Source organism: Miscanthus floridulus, chromosome 15 (assembly GCF_019320115.1).
Source record: "Miscanthus floridulus cultivar M001 chromosome 15, ASM1932011v1, whole genome shotgun sequence".
NCBI classification, from domain to species: domain Eukaryota; kingdom Viridiplantae; phylum Streptophyta; class Magnoliopsida; order Poales; family Poaceae; genus Miscanthus; species Miscanthus floridulus.
In genome coordinates this window covers 6436072-6459679 of record NC_089594.1, presented here as the reverse complement: position 1 = coordinate 6459679, position 23608 = coordinate 6436072, and the positions used below count along the sequence as shown (strand labels likewise).

General features: G+C 42.7%; 1 protein-coding gene across 1 annotated transcript; it reads left to right on the top strand.

Annotated features, from left to right (window-relative positions):
- The first annotated feature begins 653 nt into the window (after nucleotides 1–653).
- LOC136506789 (2-isopropylmalate synthase A-like) lies at nucleotides 654–13436 on the top strand. Its single transcript, XM_066501679.1, has 13 exons — nucleotides 654–1413; nucleotides 2483–2696; nucleotides 2789–2869; nucleotides 3003–3092; nucleotides 3191–3277; nucleotides 3716–3816; nucleotides 4407–4440; nucleotides 4570–4644; nucleotides 4857–4940; nucleotides 5025–5159; nucleotides 5948–6093; nucleotides 6190–6208; nucleotides 13089–13436. Exons 1-13 carry the CDS (start codon nucleotides 704–706, stop codon nucleotides 13209–13211), a joined length of 1899 nt encoding a protein of 632 aa, XP_066357776.1. The 5' UTR covers nucleotides 654–703; the 3' UTR covers nucleotides 13212–13436.
- The last annotated feature ends 10172 nt before the right edge of the window (nucleotides 13437–23608 follow it).

Here is a 23608-nt window from a genome sequence, read left to right as displayed (position 1 = left end):
GCCATTAGATTAGAGATGAAAAAAAAACTCCTGATTGCATCTGTCACGTCACCTTTTAATTGGCGTAGTAGACGTTTCGATGTCATAGAATAAAGGGGATCTTATCCGAGCCCCACGAATGCAAGATCGGTTAAGTAGTTCGTTGGCTTTCACAGTCTCGTGGATCGTGGCTGCTGCTGTGCTGAGTGCGTGGATCGTGGCACGGACTCGCCCCGGTCGGTCACCACTCTCGCATGCGCCGTCGCGGTGCCTCTGCTCTCTTGTTTGCTCTGCTCGCCCGACACCGGCGCGCTCCGTGCCGCCCACGAAACCTCGCTCGCTAATCGGCGTCGTCCTCGTCCGGATAAGCCTTGTAGACTGTAGTGGACTCTTCTTCTCCAAATCATCACATTTCCCCATTCTTAGGCCTTGTTTAGTGGTAGGAATTTGGATTTTGAGACTACTGTAGCACGTTTGTTTTTATTTAGCAAATAATGTTCAAACATGGACTAATTAGGCTCAAAACGTTCGTCTCGCAATTTCCCACAAAACTGTGTAATTAGTTTTTCTTTTCGTCTACATTTAATGCTCCATACACGGGTCGTAAATATTCGATGTGACAGGTACTGTAACAACTTTTTGAAGGTTGGGGTGGAACTAAACGAGGGCTTAATTTAATGTCCACTGCCGCCGCCGTCAACTAAACCCACGCCGACGGTTGACCATGGCATCCTCGCTGCTCTCCTCCCCCGCTAAACCCTTCTGCTCCACCCCCGCTCCAAAAGCCACCCGCTTGCCATCCCAAGTCCTCTCCGCGCCACGCTCCGGCCATGTCCTCTCCGCCGCCCGCTGCCTCCGCCTCCGCGCGGTCTCCCCCCGAGCGTCGCAGCAGCCTCCTCCTCCGCGGCGGCGGCCGGAGTACGTCCCGAACCGCATCGACGACCCAAACTACGTGCGCATCTTCGACACCACGCTGCGCGACGGGGAGCAGTCGCCGGGCGCCACGATGACGAGCGCGCAGAAGCTCGTCGTCGCGCGCCAGCTGGCCCGCCTCGGCGTCGACATCATCGAGGCCGGGTTCCCGGCGTCCTCCCCCGACGACCTCGACGCCGTGCGCTCCATCGCCATCGAGGTCGGCAACCCCACCGCCGGCCCCGCCGCCGCTGCCGGGGAGGACGGCGACGCAGTCCCACACGTGCCGGTCATCTGCGGCCTCTCGCGGTGCAACAGGAAGGACATCGATGCGGCGTGGGAGGCCGTGCGCCACGCGCGCCGGCCCCGGATCCACACCTTCATCGCCACCAGCGACATCCACATGCAGCATAAGCTCAGGAAGACGCCCGAGCAGGTGGTGGCCATTGCCAGGGAGATGGTGGCGTACGCCCGCAGCCTCGGATGTACCGACGTCGAGTTCAGCCCCGAGGACGCCGGCAGGTACGTGCCACTCTTTGCAGTTGTGAAAAATCAGATTTTGGTTGATTTGTTAGCTGCATTCTCCGAATCTGAAAGCCGGTAAGCCTGTAAGTAAGGTCCAATTTTTTTTTGATTTTTTTTTTCGATACGAAGAAAAGTATAAGCTGGTTTAAGATTTCCACCTCATCTAATTGGAAGTTCACAAATCAACCAGTAATCTGGAACACACAAAAACGGTCCCAATTTAGGGCATGTTTGATTCACCCTTCCTAAAGCTTAGTGACTAAACTTTAGTCACTTTTAGTCACTAAAATGCCAAATAACCCCACTAGGGACCACTAAAGTTTAGTGGCTTTTAGTCACTAAGGGATAACTAAAAGTGACTAAAGTGTACATGGGACAACTGCTTTAGTGGTCTTTAGTCATTATAACCAAACATGGGTCACTAAACTTTAGAAAGGTCACTAAACTTTAGGGGCCACTAAACTTTAGGGGTGGAACCAAACAGGCCCTTAGAGCATCTCCAAGAGACTCTCCATATCATTCCTAAATGCTAAGAATAGAGATTTTGGTTGAAAATTACCCTCCAACAGCTTTTCTAAATGGTCATCCAAATATAACCATCTTCTATCCCGGATTTTTCGTTAGCAAAAAATAGAAGACGAGAATGGCTCTCTAGAGTGTGCATAAAATATAGAAAAACTGTTGGAGAGTGAGAAGATATAGAAAACGATTTTTATGCAAGTGGCTCTCCAAATGATAATTTAGAGAGTGAGATTTACAAAGGCTCTTGGAGATGCTCTTAGTCGAACAGGAGTTGATTTCTTGACTTTGAGGCAAAGTGATGCATGCCGTAACAATAGTTGGTGGTTACTGAAAGTTTGCTGCCATGTTTAGCCTTGTAAGCTTACTACATTTTTTTCTTTTTTTGGGCTTGGACAATTTACTCCTGCAAAAGGGATGCTGAACCTTTAGCTCATCCTGGGATACCCTCAAAAGAATTTCGTAGTATTTATTTACAAAAAAAAACGATCCTTTTTTCCTGGTGTCCATATGGCTGTGCCATGATTGGTTTCACTTTTCCATCCAGGTCAAATAGAGAGTTCTTGTATCATATTCTAGGGGAAGTCATAAATGCTGGAGCTACGACTCTCAATATCCCGGACACCGTCGGATACAATCTTCCTTATGAATTTGGGAAGTTAATTGCTGATATAAAGGCAAACACTCCTGGAATTGAAAACGCTATCATTTCCACTCATTGCCAGAATGACCTTGGTCTTGCGACTGCAAACACACTAGCGGTACTACCTTTTCCTTATTTATTTATATTTTTTATATAATTTATTATCATTGGTCTAATCTTAATGGGGCTACTACTTTGACTTAACTTTAGGGTGCTCGTGCAGGAGCACGGCAGTTAGAGGTTACTATTAATGGTATTGGTGAAAGAGCCGGAAATGCTTCTTTGGAGGAGGTGAGCTGATGCCTTAGTCATATTTATCTGCTGACTGTGCCTTACAAAGTAGTCTGATGGGTTTTGGAGAGGAATCTGAATTGGTCTGATTGGGTGTTTGTACATGCCTAATATTTTCTGATCTCCTTTACAGGTTGTCATGGCAATTAAATGCCGCAGAGAACTGTTAAATGGTCTCTATACTGGAATCGATTCTCGACATATCACTTTGACGAGCAAAATGGTACAGTAATCATTTCTTGTCTTGTTTGTTTTCCTTTTGGTCTCTTATACATTTTTCAGATGACTGATTTTCTGGCACAAATGCTCTAACTATTCTAGGTACAAGAGCATAGTGGACTGATCGTACAACCACATAAAGCTATTGTTGGTGCCAATGCATTTGCTCATGAAAGTGGAATTCATCAGGTAAACACATTCGCAGTCTCCTTACTACCATCAACTTATTGCAATTGTAGCAGTGGTGGGTTGGTTGTTTTAAATAAATAAATAAACAGCATTGCTCTTTTTCACTTCCTTGGCAGTTTGTTCTCAACTGCCAATGGAACTTATCTATATATTGTAAATAATTATTTTCACCATTGTGATGGATCAACTGTTGTTTCACCTTGCTTTGTCACTCTGAGCCTCTAAGATATTTAAATTTTGGTAACTGTTGATCTCATAGATATATGATTTAAGACCCCTTTTGGAAATTGGAATGTGTTTTTTTTTTCATGTTTCCTGTGGTTTCCTGTGAAATTGTTGCATTCCAAAGGGGCCCTAACTATTCTCATTAAACTGTGTTTTTTTAGAGTGGACTGATTCTTTATGTTCACTTTTATTCTTTTTTGTTTTGTTTTGTAGGATGGCATGCTTAAAAATAAAGGAACTTATGAAATTATATCGCCTGATGATATTGGTTTAACACGTGCAAATGAATTTGGTATTATTCTTGGGAAACTCAGGTATCATGCAACACACCTTTCCCTATTTAGTTCAGTTTCTCAAATATTCTGTTGTGATGTCTCTCCAGGAGACTTCTCTCATCAACTTCATAGTTTTGCTGATTTAGTGTTCATGCTACAACAAAGGAGCCCCAAATGCTTAAATTTGAATGCTTGTATGTTATGGCTACTAGTTAGGCATTAGTTGTTGGTGACATGTGTACAATTGTGTTACAAAACTAAAAAAGTATTGGTGGTAGTAGGGTATGAGGTAAAGCATTAGACTTCGTCACAACATAAATCCTGTAATTCTATCATTATGCTATATGTACTATATTGTTGAACTGGAAGTTTGATAGTTTTTCTTGGGAGAAATTTCTGATCAAATGCGTAGTCTTTAATTAAACTATTTATCAGGATCATGCTTCTAAAATTCTTGGTTTGCTATAGTTTCATACACTTCTAGATTAGTTGAATTGGATATTTCGTGCTCAATACAATTAGGCATGCATACAACAATAAATTAGATCAAATTTGAGAATCTCATCCATACTGATGTTTTCTGTTCTTTCTTTTCTTTCTTTTTGATCGGTTCTGTTCTTACTTTTCAGTGGAAGGCATGCTGTGAGATCTAAGCTAGTGGAGGTACAGCTTAGATGTTTTCTTTGTTTTCCTACTAACAACTAGGGCTTTCTGTTCAAGTTCTCTTTTTTCCTGTTCCAGTTCTTATTGTTACCTGATGTGATCATTTGATCTTCATTGTTCAAACTCTAGCTTGGATATGAAATCAGTGACAAGGAATTTGAGGACTTCTTTAAACGCTACAAAGAGGTTGCAGAGAAGAAAAAGGTGACTCTTTTCTAAAACATACCTACTCTATTTCTTATGTGACCTTCCTTTTTGGGCCATGTCACCTTTTTCCCCCTACATTTTTTGTTTAATCATTACATTTCCTTGGAGGGCTGCTTGCTTTCATGTTCTGTTTATATTCATCGAATCTTATATTATAACATGTACATTTTCTACACATGGAGACTAACCAATTCATTCATAATTTGTAGCGCGTAACTGATGAAGACTTAGAAGCGTTATTGTCAGATGAGATATTCCAGCCTAAGGTTATTTGGTCCCTTGCTGATGTACAGGTATAGTTGAGCTGCAGTTTACCAAACTTTGATTAGTAGAAACATGATATGCTAAGCTTGAAATGTGATTCATCCTTTTTGCAGGCAACATGTGGTACACTTAGTTTATCTACAGCAACAGTGAAATTGATAGGACCAGATGGAGAGGAGAAAATAGCATGTTCAGTTGGAACTGGTCCAGTCGATGCAGCTTACAAGGCTGTTGACCAAATAATCCAGGTTTGTTGCCACACTTTTGATCTTTCTTGATTGGTACACTACTTCTAACAATGGAATATAGATGCTGTATTTTTTTTTTGGTATTTTCTTGCACTGGTACACTACTTCAAACATGAACGAATATGAATGTGGTATCTTCTTTTAGTACTAGTACTTGTTTTTTTTTTCTTGATAAGGACTAGAAATACTTGCATCTGGGTGAACCTCTGGCTGTATTATCATCATGATAACACATAATTTTCCCAGAATTTGCATGAAATTTATCACAAGCAGATGAATTTCAAGAGATGATACACTGGCTTGATGTCAAAAACAAAATCACATCTATACAGGGACATGACTTGTGATTATTACCATGATTTATTAGAGCATTGTGTCTGAGTATGTTTTAGCAGCTTCTAAAAGAAAGAAGTGTCAGTTGTTCTGCTTGGGAAGGCACCAAGGCCTATTTCTTAAGCTGCAGTATCATACAATGTGACATGAGATAGATATTCTATTGACAGCACTTCCTGTCTGTCTTTGAAAATTGGGCATATTACTCTTTCATGGTGCCATTTTAACTAGAAAAATACTGTGGTTGTAAAAAAAGAGATGTCAAATATGTAATCATCTAACACCATATTGAGTATAACATGGGTTGTCTCCTATCAGTCTGGAGTAGAGAAGCACTAATGGACTAACTGGTGCAGGCAGGGATTGTACCTAACTCATCAGATTCATTTATTTTGTTTCATTGACTACTGAACGATCACAATGAACAGAAATCTTATTGGACTAACAATCTGCAGATTCCAACCGTTCTCCGAGAATATAGTATGACATCAGTCACAGAAGGCATTGACGCAATTGCAACAACTCGAGTCGTTGTCACTGGAGATGTGAGCATCAACGCCAAACATGCCCTGACTGGCCAATCTTTCAATCGCTCCTTCAGGTTATAACAGTCCTTTGAAATCTGTTTCCATTTCTTCCACGCTCTCTGCCATTCTGTTCTTCTCTCTGACCGCATCTCTGTGTCTGTTGACTTCAGTGGGAGCGGGGCATCCATGTGTTATCTTTCTAGAATCATCTAGCAGTCGATCTAGAGGGTAGACATCAAGAGCAGTAGACAACGGTAACGATGTAGACCTAGAATGCTATCTAGAGGAAGGAGAAGGTGTCGAACCTGAGATCCCAGAGGGAGTGGATCCAGAGGCCTCCATCAGCTTCGTCGGTGAAGTCTGCTCACGGGCAGCGATGGTTGGGGAAGACGTCGGTGTAGCGGTCGTCGGTGTAGCGTGGCGGCGCGGCTGGTGGCGCTTCCCGTCACTGGCTGCACGCCCTCTTAGATCGGTCTAGGGTTTGTCGGTGGGGTTTGCGGCTCACGGCGAACCTCGTGCTTTGAGCCGCCGGCCCCCACCTCTTTATATAGCGCAGTGCGACGGGGGCCCACCAACCATGTAGGGTTGGGCGCCCCCGATCAGGGCGCGTGACCAAGGCCCAATAGGTCGTTGGGCTTATTGGTTGGGAGATCAATCTAACATTCTCCCCCTTGATCTCACTATTACTTTTATCTTTAAACTTTAAACTTCAATCCTTTTATCCTTACTCATTTCTTCACAGATGATGCATAGAGCATGTCTCATCGTCACGGTCAATCGCCGATAGATTTAACAGCTACAATGCACGTCTCTGATCTGAAATAGTTACTTTAACTTTTGGGCCCTTTATAGTCCAGGAATCATAGGCTTTCCCTTAAACCCATGTTGGCTACATGTTCTCTGAACACGTTGGGTGGTAAGCCTTTTGTAAGCGGATCCGCGAGCATCTTTTCGGTACTTATATGCTCAAGATTTATCATTTGATCCCGGACTTTATCCTTCACAACATAATACTTTATGTCAATGTGTTTGGCAGCACCACTTGACCTATTGTTGTGAGCATACTGTACTGCTGGATTATTATCGCAGTATAACTTCAGTGGTCTATTGATGTCGTCAACCATCTTCAAACCGGGTATGAACTTCTTTAGCCAGTTCACTTGCCCCGTTGCCTCATAACATGCTACAAACTCGGCATACATTGTGGATGATGTAGTGACGGTTTGCTTTGAGCTTTTCCATGAAATAGCTCCCCCTACGAGAGTAAACACATATCCAGACGTGGATTTTCTATTATCTCCCGCATAATCAGAATCTGAATATCCCACTATATGGAGTGAATCAGATCTTCTATACGTCATCATGAGGCTTTTCGTTCCTTGCAAATAACGCAAGACTTTCTTTACCAATTTCCAATGTTCTATTCCAGGATTGCTCTGGAATCTGCCAAGTAACCCGGTAACAAATGCCAAGTCAGGGCGCGTACACACTTGAGCATATTGCAAGCTTCCGACAGCTGAAGCATATGGAACCACTTTTATTTGATCGATCTCATATTGGTTCCTAGGGCATTGAAAATCCCCATATCTGTCGCCCTTGACTATAGGAGCAGGTGAGGGACTACATTTGTGCATACTGAATTTCTTTAAGACTTTTTCTATGTATGCCTTTTGTGAAAGTCCTAATACCCCTTTACTTCTATCTCGTTGAATCTCGATCCCTAGAACGAACGAAGCTTCACCAAGATCTTTCATATCAAATTTTGAGGACAAAAACTTCTTTGTTTCCAGTAGTAGACTGACATCACTACTAGCAAGTAAGATATCATCCACATACAGGACAAGGAAGATAAACTTTCCATTCTTAAACTTTGCGTAGACATAATTATCCTCAACATTATCTTTAAATCCAAAATTCTTTATTGTCTGATCAAACTTCAAGTACCACTGTCTTGAAGCTTGTTTTAATCCATAAATGGATTTCTTTAGGCGGCATCCCAAACGTTCTTTTTCTTCCATGACAAAACCTTTCGGTTGTGCCATATAAATATTTTCTTCTAAGTCTCCGTTGAGAAATGCCGTCTTTACATCCATCTGATGTAATTCTAAATCGTAATATGCCACTAATGCCATTATGATTCTGAAGGAATCCTTACATAAGACTGGAGAAAAGGTCTCATTGTAATCAATCCCTTCTCTTTGTATAAAGCCTTTTGCCACAAGTCGGGCTTTATATCTCTCTATATTTCATTGAGAGTCAAGTTTTGTTTTGTAGACCCATTTACAGCCTACTGTTTTGGCTCCTTTAGGAATTATCTCCAAATCCCAAACTTTATTTGCATTCATTGATCTCATCTCATCTTCCATGGCCTCAAGCCACTTTGATGAATGATCACTTTTCATGGCTTCTTCAAATGAGGTGGGATCATCCTCTATTTGAAATTCTTCAGTGTTGTACACTTCATAATCAGCAGGAATAGCTGATTTTCTAACTCTTTGAGACCTTCTAGGGGCCTCCTCATTTGGCACATTTTCTGTTTGAGGCTGTTGTTGCTCCCCCTCATGTGTGGCAATAGGTTCTATAGGATCCTGAGGCACATGTTCCTCATCATCATTCATTGTTGCCACAGGCGGGATAACAATAGGTGCTGGCACCACAGTGTCTTGTACTGTCGGTGCAGCAACAGCATGTAGTGAGAAAAATGGCTCATGAATGATCGGAGTGGGTGCATACACCCGCTTCTCTTCAAGGTCAATTTCTCGAGCTACTATGCTCCCCCTAATCATTTCATCCTCTAGGAAGACAGCGTATCTCGTTTCCACAAACTTTGTATGTCTGTTAGGACAGTAGAAACGAAAACCTTTTGACTTTTCTGGGTAGCCAATGAAATGGCAACTCACTGTTTTAGGATCTAGCTTCCCAATGTTTGGGTTAAAAACTTTAGCCTCAGCAGGGCTCCCCCACACACGCAAGTGGTTAAATGAGGGTACTCTTCCTGTCCACAACTCATACGGTGTTTTGGGCACCGACTTACTTGGTACTCTATTGAGAATATGAATGGCGGTTTTAATGCCTCCATCCACAGACTCATGGGTAAAGTGGAGTAACTTATCATACTACGCACCATATCCATCAGGGTACGGTTACGCCTTTCAGCTACTCCATTCTGCTGAGGTTCGCCCGGTGTTGAATACTGGGCGACTATACCATTCTCCTGTAAGAACCTTACAAAAGGTCTAGGAACTTGTCCATATGGGGTATGCCGACCGTAGTACTCTCCCCCACGGTCAGACCTGACTATCTTAATCTTTAAATCATGCTGATTTTCAACTTCTGCTTTAAATATTTTGAATTTATCCAACGCTTCTGTTCTTTCTTTAATTGGATAAATATAGCCAAAGCGAGAGTAATCGTGTGTGAATGTTATGAATGAATCATAACCATCCACACTTTTCACAGGAAAAGGACCACATGTCTGTGTGAATAATCTGTAGAATTCCTACGCTTCGTTTGGCATCTTTCTTAATTTTCTTTACGTACTTTCCTTTTATGCAATCTCTACATTGTTCTAAATCTGAGAGCTCTAATGGAGGAAGAATATTATTCTTAACTAGTCTTTCTATTCTTCCACTCGAAATATGGCCTAAACGACAGTGCCATAATTTCGACAACGCATCGTGAGCTCTCTTTCGTTTTTTTGTTTCCATTGTTCTATGAGGATACATTTTCATTCACATCACATACGGAATTCACATTTTCACGAAGTGATAACAAATAAAGCTCGTCTTGTCGGAAGGCAAGACCAACACATTTATTATTAAACAATATCTGACATTTGCCATTTCCAAAATGGCAATCATAACCATCATGGTCCAACTTTGATATACTAATCAGGTTTCTTTGCAAAGAAGGTACATAAAGAACATCTCTAAGAAAAAGTATGAAGCCATCTGGAAGCTCTAGAGGAAGATCTCCAACGGCCTCAACATCTGCTTGTACTCTATTTGCGACTTTAATGAAACTTTCGCTTCTTTGTAAAGTTCTCATCGAACGGAATCCCTGTAATGAATTAGCAACATAAATAGTTGCACCTAAATCAATCCACCAAGTAGATTTTGAAAACTTTACATACAAGGATTCATTTACGAACGTAATAATGTTCTCACCTTTATTCTTCATTATCATCTTTAGGAAATCGGGATAATTCTTCTTATAATGTCACATCTTTCTACAATGGAGACACTGGTCTTTTTCCACTGGGAATTGCTTGTTCTGAGACTGTTGCATGGGACCTTTTCCAGATGACTTGGAGGAAGAGTTGTTATTATAGTTCTTTTTCTTATCTTTTAGGTAGTTGACAGAACCACCTTGTGAAACTTTTATTCTTTCCTCCTCTGCACACACATGGCTACGAGCTTTTCTAAATCCCATTTTTCAGGCTGTATGTTGTAATTAACAACAAAGGTGTCAAATTCTTTGGGCAAAGAAGCAAAAATCAAATGAATAAGAAACTCATCCTTGAGTGCCAAATCCATTGGTTTGAGCTTAGATGCCAGATTGCTCATTCTCAGTATGTGCTCTCTAATGCCACTGCCGCCACTAGAGTACCTTTCTGTAACCAGCTGCTTGATCAGCTGGGTTGCATGTCTTTGAAGAGCCAGTGAACTGACTCTTTATTCTATCTAGGTACTCTGTGACCGTGTCACAGTCTAGAATTGAGCCCACAATAGCAGGTTCAATCGTGTTCTTTATCACTGCCAAACACTTCTTGTTGGCAGTGACCCATTTTCTATGCTCAAGGTTATAGGACATTTTTACGGGAGCAAAATCCCGCTCTCTGTTCTGCCATGCAGCATCAGTCTCATCTGTCTCCCTCACCGGTGCCACAGGTTCTCTGGGACACGGTGTGGTGACAACCCAGTCCACCTCAGCGAGGATGAAAGCCAGGTCTATCTTTTTCTTCCACTCAATATAGTTATCACCTTTTAGAGTGGGGATCTCTTTAATACAACTCATCAAGTTGTATCCTCCTGAAAACATAATTCAAATAGTGTGAGAACACAAATAACAACAATAATTGCATGCCTTAGTTTAACGTTGGTCAAAATTAAAACATACAATTATTTTATACATTAAATCTACATCACCGTTGGGCAGAAATAGAAATAATGCATAATCATTAAAATTATAATATTGCTATTAACAACGTTGGTCAGAAAATAACAATATCATAATCAACTCATTTTTATCTCTTGGCTCTTAAAATCAAATTCTCCCGTTGGTTCGAATTTAATTAAAAGTCCATAATTACTTTAAATACGCAGCGGAAACATTAACATTCAATAATTATTTTCCTATTTTCCAGAAGCAACTTTACTATTTACTGAACAAAAAATATCGTTGGATAAATTTTGTACAGAAAATTATCATAAAAAAAATCAATTCAAATTGATCAAATTGTTTTATGGAAAATAAGAAAAACAAAAACTGTGACTGTACTTTTGTTTGGCCATTTTGGCCCGATCCAGAGCGTGCGTGGCCCAGCGAAATGCGGCCCATGGCCTGTTCACGCGCGCGCGCCAGCGCACCCGGCCCAGCTACCCGCAGCCCAGCCGCGCGCGCCAGCGCACCCCCGCGCCCAGGCCGCAACCTAGGCCTGGGCCGGGAATTCGGCCTCGTGCCCTTTCCCGCCTGGGCTGCGGCGCTGGCCCACACGCTCGTGGCCATCCGTCTCCATCCGACGGCTGCCCGCGCGCATCGCAGGATCAAAACCCCGGCGACCGCTGTGGCGCCCTTGACCTAGCGCCATTCGGCCTTCGCTCTCTCTCTCTCTTCGCCCCTCACTGCTCTCTCCTCTCCACTCAGTCCCGCCGCAGCAGACACCGAGCGAGGAGCTTCGACGGCGAGAGAGATCAGCGAGCCCCGGCGTCGTCTCTGGCCCCCTCGCCGGCGTGCGCGCTCCCCAGCGGGTGAGCGCGCCGCCGTCGAGCGGCCTGGCCACGGCGCCCTAGTGGCCGTTCCGGCGAGCAGATCACCCCCCCCGGCCGGCCCTTTCTTTTCCCTGAACCCTAGCTGCATTTCCTCTTTCTCCTCTCCTCTCCCACGGCGACGCTAGTGAAGACGAAGGGAGCGCGCGGCCACCTCGCCACCGGAGAAGAAGAGAGGACGACACCGGTGCCAAGCCCCTCGCCGGTGCGCGCGCTGGCCCATGGCTGAGCGCGCCGCCGTCGAGCGGCTTTGGACCGCTGCCCTGAGCCACGGCCGAGCCGGGCCTCTGTCCGCGCGCCAACCATGGCGGCGATGATCACCACCCGCACGGTGGTAGCTTTCCGCGCGACGGCGGTGTCGGGAGGACCGGGTAGGTTCTCCTCTTCATCCTTTTCCTTCCCCAAAACCCGATCTAGGGTTAGGGTTTCATTTTCCAGGGTTAGGGTTCTTTCAGATCCGATCCGAGATCGTGATCCTCTTCATCCTTTTCTTTCCCCAAAACCCGATCTAGGGTTAGGGTTTTTTCAGATCCGATCCGAGATCGTGATCTCATTCTTTCTCTACCCCTATCTAGATCTACGTGCTAGTAGGCTCTGATACCATTGTTATCTTTCTAGAATCATCTAGCAGTCGATCTAGAGGGTAGACATCAAGAGCAGTAGACAACAGTAACGATGTAGACCTAGAATGCTATCTAGAGGAAGGAGAAGGTGTCGAACCTGAGATCCCAGAGGGAGTGGATCCAGAGGCCTCCATCAGCTTCGTCGGTGAAGTCTGCTCACGGGCAGCGATGGTTGGGGAAGACGTCGGTGTAGCGGTCGTCGGTGTAGCGTGGCGGCGCGGCTGGTGGCGCTTCCCGTCACTGGCTGCGCGCCCTCTTAGATCGGTCTAGGGTTTGTCGGTGGGGTTTGCGGCTCACGGCGAACCTCGTGCTTTGAGCCGCCGGCCCCCACCTCTTTATATAGCGCAGTGCGACGGGGGTCCACCAACCATGTAGGGTTGGGCGCCCTCGATCAGGGCACGTGACCAAGGTCCAATAGACCGTTGGACTTATTGGTTGGGAGATCAATCTAACACCATGGACATTGTGGTGTCCAGCGTCAGAGCTTACCTGAGCGCCCTGAACAAGATTTGCAGTTTTGCTGGCGCCGTGAAAGCCAGCAGTGAGGTATCTGAGACCGCAAGCGTTCCGAGCACAAAATGAGTTTGGTGGCGTTCCTTTTGTTCAAGATTTCTGGAAGGATCGGCCCTTCAGCTTAGGACAGGCTTGTCTTGGGCCTATGTAGTGTACAATTTCTGTATCTCATATACCATACTCGTGGCCAGTTTGTACCATATATAAACCATAGAATTTGTAATTCGGAAGCACTGGCCATTTAGAACTCAGTTGCCAAAGAAAGATGAGGTCATTTATAATCCTTCATGCTTATAGCCTGTAAACATTATACATTCAGCTTGTTCGCTTGTTGGTTTCAGCCAGGGCTTATCAGCCATGGTACAGTATTTTTCTCTCACAACAAACCAGCACCAGCCGGGCTTATTAGTCTAGAAACCAACCAGCGAACAGGCTGATTGAAAACATGAGTAGTGAATAAAGGATGCTCGAGATAGATACTGTGATCCATCATCCATATGTGGGTGTAGTGATGCCAGCTTGAATATTTGTGAAGCCAGCTTGAATACGTCTCAGTTATGTTATTCATAAATTTATTATATAAATTTTGCACTAGAAAAGGCATGTTGAGAAATTGTTATACTTTTATTTTATTTTTCTTCTTTTTTCCTTTGCTTCTTCATTTTTTAATATTAATCTACACATTTTTCTTATATATACTTTGAACAATTTTTTTTGGCTAAGAAGTTTGACTGTAATAAATATTATGTAAAAAATTGTACTAAATAAGCTGTGTATACATTTTTCCAAAGACAATGAACAACAAAACTTATGTGTGTGTAAGTTTTGTCATTCATAAAATTTAGAGAGAATTCCCTCATTGCCACTAAAATCTATACCTATTCCCTCGTTGCCATAAAAAATTATGGATTTTCCTCACGGCCATCCATTTAGAATTTTTTATCCCCTCATTGCCATTACCGTTGCATGATCATGCTTTATTCCTTAGTTGCCATCCATATAGATAATTTGTTCCCTTCAATGCCAACGAGAGAACAAAACACCATTACAAGGTGTTCGTAACATAAGACTAACTCTGTAAACACTGTTGATAACTAAATTTGATCATTTTTGTATAGTCTGGGCTTGATAGTTGCTTAGGCGATTTATTTCGCTGAATTAATTAAATTGAAGTTTAATTGAGCTTAAATATTAAACTTAGTTGTGATTATTAAAACACTCATGATTTGTAATGTAATTAATAGGCTGGCCAGTATTGCCAATGACTAATTAGTCTAATTAGAAATTAATGATCAGAATATATTTTAGACATACCTATTTAATAGACAAATGAAATTGGTTATATATTAACTATGGCTGATATTAGATTAATATTGGACAAATGAGAAATGCAAACTGCAACTTTGTACGTATACTAAAATATACAATTGCTTTCGTTTATTTTGCGACCATAACTTTGATTAGCATATATATTAATAATCAATATAAGGAGAAAAGAAAGCTGCCAGTGAGAATTTATATTATAATCAACAATCTTTATGCAAATCTGCACTTGGGTGATCATTTTTTGTTGCTCGGATTACTGCTGTATTTTGTTAGCTGGCGGTTACTGCCTACTACCCCAGATTTTTAAGAGATAAAAAACAGAAAATGTGTATGTAGAGATATAACGAATTAAACTTGAATTTAATTAATTCAGTAAAATAAATCGCCTAAACAACTATCAAGCCCAGACTATAAAAAATGATCAAATTTAGTTATCAATAGTGTCTACGAAGTTAGTCCCATGTTATGAACACCTTGTAACGGTGTTCTGTTCTCTTGATGGCATTGAAGGGAACAAATTATCTATATGGATGGCAACCAAGGGAATAAAGCTTGATCATGCAACGATAATGGCAACGAGGGGATCAAAAATTCTAAATTGATGGCAGCGAGGGAAATCCATAATTTTTTTGGCAATTAGGGATTTGGCCCTTGTTTAGTTTCAAATTTTTTTCCCAAAAAGTGCTACAGTACCCTTCATATCGAATCTTACGATACGTGCATGAAGCATTAAATGTAGACGAAAAAAAAACTAATTGCACAGTTTGGTTGAAAATTGCGAGACGGACGTTTTGAGTCTAATTAGTCCATGATTGAACACTAATTGCCAAATAAAAACGAAAGTGCTACAGTAGCCCAAATTCCAAAATTCAGCCAACTAAACACGCGCTTGGTATACATTTTAGTGGCAATAAGGGAATTCTCTCTAAAATGTATTAAACAAGTTAGAAAAGTTTTGTTGAGAAATTGCTATGATGATGTTTGCACACCGAGAATTATATGAAGAAAAGTTGGGTTGTAAAAGTCACATAGAAAAGTTGTCATCATAAGTTGGCTAAAAACTACATGAAAAAGGTTATAATAAAAAGTTAGTATGCACAAAAGTTACGAACATAATATTTTAACTTTCTAGAAAGTTGTGGAAACAAATGCTATCTCCTTTTTAGATTGTACTCCAGTTGTTCTGTATTTTCTAGATGTTACCTCCGTTCTAAATAGAATGTAACTATTGGTTGTGTGCTAGTAAAGTGGTTCACGTTTACCAAGCCTCTAGTGAATGATATTCACATTTATGGTTTCAAATAAACTTATTATGAAAATACATTTTATAATTAATCTAATAATATTTATTTAGTATCTTAAATATTAATATATTTTTTTATCTATAATTAGTCAAACTTAAAGTACTAAAACGTGACACCGTGTTAGAATTGTATTCTTTCTGGATGGAGGGAGTACATAGTCTATATATATACATTATGTTTAGGTATATAGCAAAAAAATGACTCGCAATTTAAAACTTGGGAGTATTAACTTATGGAGCTGGTCAAGATGATTAGTTGGTTTTGGCGATTGTTTGCTCATCAGTGGAGCCGGGCAAGGGCAAGTATGTCCGCGCGTGAGGGAGAGCATCGATGGCAAGGCAAGGAAAAGCAAAAGTGGCAAAGGCCAGGGACGACGCGTGGATCGGAGGCAAGGCAAATATACAGGTATCGGCATGGGGCGACAGCATCGTATCGCGGCGCGCACAGGCATCGGAAATGGAAACGCCGCTTGCGGCTGCTGGGATTGGGAACAGCGCGAGCGAATCGCTGCTGCCTCTGCCTGTGCTGTGCTGGTGGGCTCGCAAGAAAGAAAGTTAAAAGTTGAAAGTCTAAAATGATATATTGAGTTAGCAATATACACATAAGTATATTGAGTTAGCAAGAGTATAAGTAATAACCAAATCAATATTTGTTTCACGATACAAAAGAAAGTTAAAAGTCTAAAATGATACTAAAAATTATAGCAAAAGAAAAAAAAATTTAAATAGCCCTAAGTCTCTAATCTCTACACAACTTATATAATTTATAGCAAAAATCATTGTAATAACTGGAATAAAAGAGAGGGGAAAAATAAAGCACTAATAATTAACGTCATAACTAGCTAATTGCAACACTAATAATGCCAATAAAGACTAACATAAAGAAGAGATGATAAATAAATACACACTAATTAGTAATTTTTTATTAGCTAATTAATGGGTTATATAGTGGGCCACTAGGAAGGTTGGGGGGGGGGGGGGGGGGGGGGGGGGTTCCCTCCGTCCCTGCTCTAGCCTACATTGAGCCTATACCGAGGTATGCTCCTAGACACGATGTCTCTTCTGCTCTCAATGTTTACACAACCAACTAAAGACAGGCTAGCCACAAAGTCTCACAAATATCACCCGACTCTCTGAGCCATGGTGTTGGACTAGGGCCAAACAAAGATGAGTGAAGTGAGCACTAAGTCTCGCTACTGTCACCGTTGCACGATTTGGTCATGGTGTTGGATTGCAAACCAAAAGCGAATGTATGAGCACTAAAGTCTCACCATCGCCACCGTACGTGACTCTTCTGGTCACCATGACATTGTGTATACTATGGAGCTTCTCGTCCATATGAGGGAGGGGTCTCCTCATCCATGCACCGACATGACACTGCTCCACACAAAAAACAGAGGATCACCACATGGAAGAAAACCACTCCTTCATCGGAAGGTTTCGAAGATCTCAAGTTGTCTGGCTCAGGATAACTGCAACATGTAAGGCTGCCTAAATGTAGGGTCGAGATGGCGGACTAGACGGGGGTGAATAGTCCTTTCTAAAATTAATCGCGTCGGCTAAACGAAACAAGTGCGGAATTAAAACAATCGGTCTAGCCAAGACTACACCCTTCTATCTATGTTCTCTAGCACCTTGCAAAGATCCTAATTAAGCAACTAAGGTGTCGGACTAGCTAGAGCTTGCCTATCCAATTCTAGGAGCAAGGTCACACAAACCTATGCCACTAGTACTTTAAGCAACGAGAGAGCTCCTACACATGCTAGTAAGCAAAAGCACAACGCTACCTAAGCTCACTAGCAATGCTCAATAACAAGGCTACACAAGCCAAATTATAGAGCGTAAATTACTTAGCTACACAAACTAAGCAATGCGACTAACAAGGTTACACAAACTAAATTAGCCATATAAGGGAGCTACTTCTATGCTTCACAAGAAAGAAGGTAACTAGTGAGCTACACAAGCTAACTAATTATAAGAGCAACTACACAAGCACAATGTATATGAAAGTAACTACAAACTTGTGTAAGGGGATTGCAAACCAACGGGAAGAATAATGTTGACATGGTGATTTTCTCCCGAGGTTCACGTGCTTGCCAACCCGCTACATCCCTGTTGTGTCGACCTCTCACTTGGTAGTTTGGCGGCTAATTGGCATCACCTGTCAAGCCCGCACGTCGGGCACCGCAAGAACCTACCCCGTAAGTGAGGGTAGCTCAATGACACACTCAACTAGAGTTGCTCTTCGTGGCTCCCGTGGGGCGAGCACAATGCTCCTCACAAAAGCTCTTCTCTGGAGCACGAACAAGCTTCTTGCAGGCTTCGACGGAGACCACCACCAAGCCGTCTAGGAGATGGCAACCTCCAAGAGTAATAAGCACCATCGGCTTGCGAGATGACCACCTAGTGCCACTCGATGCAACCTCACGATGCAATCGCACTAGAATCGTTCACTCACTCGATCAGATGAATACTATCAAGCTCAAGTGAGTTAGAGGGATCCCAAGCACTACCACATAAGCCACCAAGGCTCTAGTGTGCTCAGCTAACAGCCCAAGGCTGAGACCCCCTTCTATTTATAGCCCCCACGAAAATAGTGCCGTTGTACCCCTTCACTGGGCACAGCTTGGGGTGACCGGACACTCCGGTCATATTGACCGGATGCACCCTGCCAGCGTTTGGTCAACGGATGCACGCCACATATCCCCTCCGTTGAACCTCAGTCGCTTGATCTCAATGGTCAAGTGATGACCGGACGCAGCACAGTGCCAAGATCGGACACAGGACCCCAGCGTCCGGTCACTTCCAGTAAGGTTCCAGTCACGACCGGACGCGTCAGTTTGATCACGACCGGATGCAGGACCCTAGCGTTTGGTCACTTCCAGAGAGCTCCCAGAGCAGCTCAACTACGACCGGACGTGTCCGGTCAGTCACGATCGGACGCAGCATCAACATCCGGTCCTTCTCCTCTTCTTTTGCGTTGCCACATCAGCGAGACCAGACGCACCCACCCAACGTCCGGTCATGAAGTGACCCAGCGTCCGGTCGAAGACCGATGCCTGCGCCTTCACTGCTGCCACTGACTGAACGCAGGACCCCAGTGTCCGGTGCACTCTGTGAAACCCTATCTTTTCTATACAGGGCACCGGTGGCACCGTCGGACTATCCGCACTCTACAGGCGGACACTCCGCCAGTAAAGTTTTGAACCCTTCTCGCCTCCATTTCATCGCCGAGTTGATCCACATCAACTCTAACTTTATCTCCTTTGTAAATGTGCCAACACCACCAAGTGTACACCACCATGTGTGTGTGTGTGTTAGTATTTTCACAATCATTTTTCAAAGGATTAGCCACTCAACTTGCCAAGCCACTCGATCCTAGCGACGATGCAAAGTTAGATCATACGAGTGGCACTAGATGACCAATATGCAAACAAGTTTGCCCCTCTTGATAGTACGGCCATCTATCCTAAACCCGGTCATCAACTTCTCTACACACCTATGACTGGTGAAATGAAATGCCCTAAGTTATACCTTTGCCTTGCGCATTCCATTCAATCTCCTCCATTGTTGATGCAACACATGCACCAACATGATCAACAATGATATGATCCACTTCATATCATCATGTGATCATATTGGTTTATCGATCTTGACTTCACTTGCTTTTCACCATTGCCTTCATCCATCGGCCCCAAGTCTTGCTTAAGCTTCACCGCCACGTGGTCCATCGCTCCAAAGCCTCCGACTTGCCCTTCACGCTTGCAAACGGTCCATCAAGCCAAGTCTTGTCTTGATCTTCTCCACCTTGATCACATGACTCAATGTCATGTCTCATGTGCAATGAGCTCCTTCATCATCACATGTGTGAGCTCTGCAACATCTTTGAGCTATTTTTACCTTCATGGCATATGTTGCTCACACACATGTACCTATGGACTAATCACCTGTGTATCTCACATAAACACAATTAGTTCACCTAGGTTGTCACTCAATTACCAAAACCAAATAAGGACCTTTCACTAAACACTCACAACAAACATGATGACTCACATGTGTGCCTCTTGCCAAACAAAGGCCCTACAACACTACATGTCACTCTATTCGACTATCCCACCAGATTTTTCATATGGTCAAAAGACACAAGAAGAACCCATGAAGAATTTATACCCATTTATAGGCCACAACCTCAGAGAGAGCCATTGTCAATCATTAGAAAAAGTGCTCCAATGGCTACCCGAAAAATACACGGACCGAACAATCCTTTGCTCCTGGTCAGACAGTCTGATGCGTAGAAATGCACAACAACCCTCCAACGGCTAGATGATGCTATTGTTCGACGATTTTCCGGTGACTCCAAATCTCCTATGGACGACAGACTACCCTATCCGTTCATCAGCACAATGGCACTTCCAATGGTCACATTTTCAAACACTAATAATCGTCCAACTGCGCCAGACAATCCTTTGTATTCACTTGAACGATGCCTTTAACTTGAGCAAACACCATAGTGTATGTCTACTATTCGTTAAATCCTTTGCACGCGTGAGGCCACCGGCGATTGTTAGAGGTGCGGAAGCGCGGGTCACCGGAGCGAACCGCTCACTTTGATAATACCATGAAAGCAAGAGATAATTCATGCGATAATTGATTGATTTACCAAAGGTTACATATATAGGGCACTACGCTAGATTTGCACATCACTGCCGGCCTCATCACTGCCGGATTTGTGAGAACCGGCAGTGATGTACCTTCACTGCCGGTTATGAGCTTGAAAATAAAAAAATGATTGGTGATGGGCTAAAACCGTTAGTGAAGGACCACATCACTATCGGTTTTTGGCTTGAACCGACAGTGTTTTGGCAAGCACTCATCACTGCTGGTTTAAGCCAAGAGCCGATAGTGATTGGGCACTATCACTGTCGGTTCTAGCGAAGAACCGACGGTGATAAGCCTACAACACAAAAAGGCTACAGCCGTCCTCTCCTTCCTCCTCTCTTCCATCCCAAGAACAGAGGCGCGCCTTTGGACCCTTCCCTCCATTGTTGCGGCTGCTCTTCACCATGAAGCTAGTGCTTGGATTTTGAAGAATGGCTTGATCTTTTTGCTTTATGGTTAGTAACAAACATCCACTCCTTTGATTTTGTTGCTTAATTAGCTTTGTTTTGGGGATGGCTATATTGCTTGATTCTCATTCTAGTTCTTTCTCCATTCTAGAGAGCATTTTTCCAATTGGACATTTGTACAAGGCTCAAATTGTGGTGAATCCATTATCCAAAAGGTTGGTGTCTATGAACACATTTAAATTCCTAGCTGATTATTCCATGGTGGTCAAGATCATCATTGTTAGTATGTGATGCTATAATTAGTTCTTAGAAGTAGAGTAGAATAGTTGTTCTTCAATATTGTGCAATAATTGTTTTTACTACGATTTTCAATTTACAGGGCCGGGGCTATCAATTTCAAATTTTCAATAATTAGTGTACAATAATGTTTTCCAAAAATGGTACTTTCGAGCTACAATTGTTGTTCATGAAGCTTGATTTCTTATTAATTCTTTGTAATTACTGTCTCAGTATTTTTTGTGTGCAGAGATGGATCGAGAGTGGATGCATCTGTCCTAAACAGACAAGCGGTACATACATAGCGTCAGCTAGTTTATCACCGATGCCAAAGCCCATGCTGGGAATGGGAACCCTGTCTTCTGCCCATGCAAAGATTGCAAGAATCATAGGAACTTTCGTCAAATTGAGTCTATACGATCGCACTTGATTACCAGGGGTTCATGCCGAACTATACGATATGGACTATGCATGGCGAGGTTGGTGTGAATGTTCTGTAGGGAAACGATGATGATGTGGACATGCCTGATGTAGCCATCCACGATGCTGACGAGGTACAACAAGAGATGGAGAAATACACAATAAAGATTTAAGGAACATACAAAAGTACGTCGAAGACAACCCAGGATTAACCATGGAAGAGGCCGCGACCATCTATTATGATATACAAGGGACGACAACACCGACAATGAAGTATGAAAGGGGCAATCTTTTGGTTCCCGATGAGGAGTATAAAAATATGACAACATATATGCGCCAGTTACATGAATATTACATGGCTCAAGCAACAGAGACAGACGACTTTAGTTTTGAGGTTATTATCCGTTCGCCACATGTTTTCCATTATCCTAAAGAAGAGAAGTTCGATGTCGAGTGGGAGTGCTTATTTCAGCTATATCAGAAATGCTCTCTCGATGTTCAAATGTTGACGCTATGGATTATGTAAGTACCCTACACGCACGATATTACAATTAACTACTCTCTCGAGATAAATTGTTAACTTTTGAGCACTTCCCATGATTTTATGTAGGTGTATAGAAAAATTTTGCATTCTAAAAGGCAAATGGGATTACATAGGCTTCTTGGACCCCTTGCGAGTCAATGAGAGGACATGTCTAGGCCTCTATAGATGTGACGTGAAGACCTAAAACAGAGATTGATTGCTGTTTTTGATGAATTCACGATGAAGAAGAAAACCCACATACTTCTAGCCTACAACTGCGAGTATGTGTTCTTGGCTTTTAATTTTATGCTTCTTTTTTCGTTAAGATTATTCGATAATTAGGATTCTGTGATTGTAGCAACCATTTCATCTTCATTTGTGTCAATCTTGCCAAAAATCTGATCGAGGTGTGGGACTCGAAGAAAAAACCATTTCATCATCTGGATGCACTGGTGGCAGTGCTGAATTAGTAAGTGATTCTAATAACATATTATTTTCTAATCACACATACCGTTTTGTAATGTTTCTCCCTTTAATGTTGCTCAGTGTCTGAAGAAGACATATCGGTGGGACGCCGGTCCCATTCAAGGTTGTCGAAATATAGAGGAAGTACCTGTCACAGCCGGCGGGAAACAATGAATACGTGTTTTATGTAATGTGGGCAATGCTTCGCTACATCGGCGGGAAATCGGAAGAAGCCGATAAGTTGGTGTGTATAATCCTCATTTCATTTATGTCTGTTAATAATTCAACAAAATGATTTAATGTTCCTCTTTGGATATCATCTTTTTGAACGACAGCGCAAGAAATATAACCACCAAAGGCTGTTAGACATGGAGATCGTCGCACTGCAATTGGAGCTCGCAAAATTCATCTTAGCCGAGGTATTGGAAAAGATGGAGTATTTTCCATTGCACAATCCGTGAGGTACAAGGACCAGTATGGCCCAGAGTGGCTCATCAGATTATTGTAAGAAGTCCGAGAAGCATTGCACAATCTGTGAAGTCCGAGAATAAATTTTTTTGAGGGATCGAGATCTGGATAAGAACATTTGAATTGTAACCGTAACATTTGTAATGTTTAATATTGATGGACCTATCGTCTACGTAGCGTATATAAAGCGAAACCCGATTCCACGAAAAAATATAAATTAAAATCAATTATAAAACAATAAAATGCGAATTGACCATCACTGCCGGTTAGCAACGAACCGACAGTGTTATCTTGCAAAACACCACCGGTTATCAACAAACCGACAGTGTTGTCTTGCAAAACACTACCGGCTTGAGCCATGAACCGACAATGTTGTCTTGTTCAACACTGCCGGCTTGAGCCATCAACCGACAGTGTTGTCTAGATCAACACTGTTGGCTTGAGCCATGAACCGACAGTGTAGGCTTGCTCAACACTGTTGGCTTGAGCAAAAAACCGACACTCTTGAAGCGACCATCACTACACCACAACACCATATCACCGTCAGACATCTGACGCTAAAACTTTTTTTATCGATGGATAATCTGACGCTAAAGATAGCTCACAGACAATCTGACGC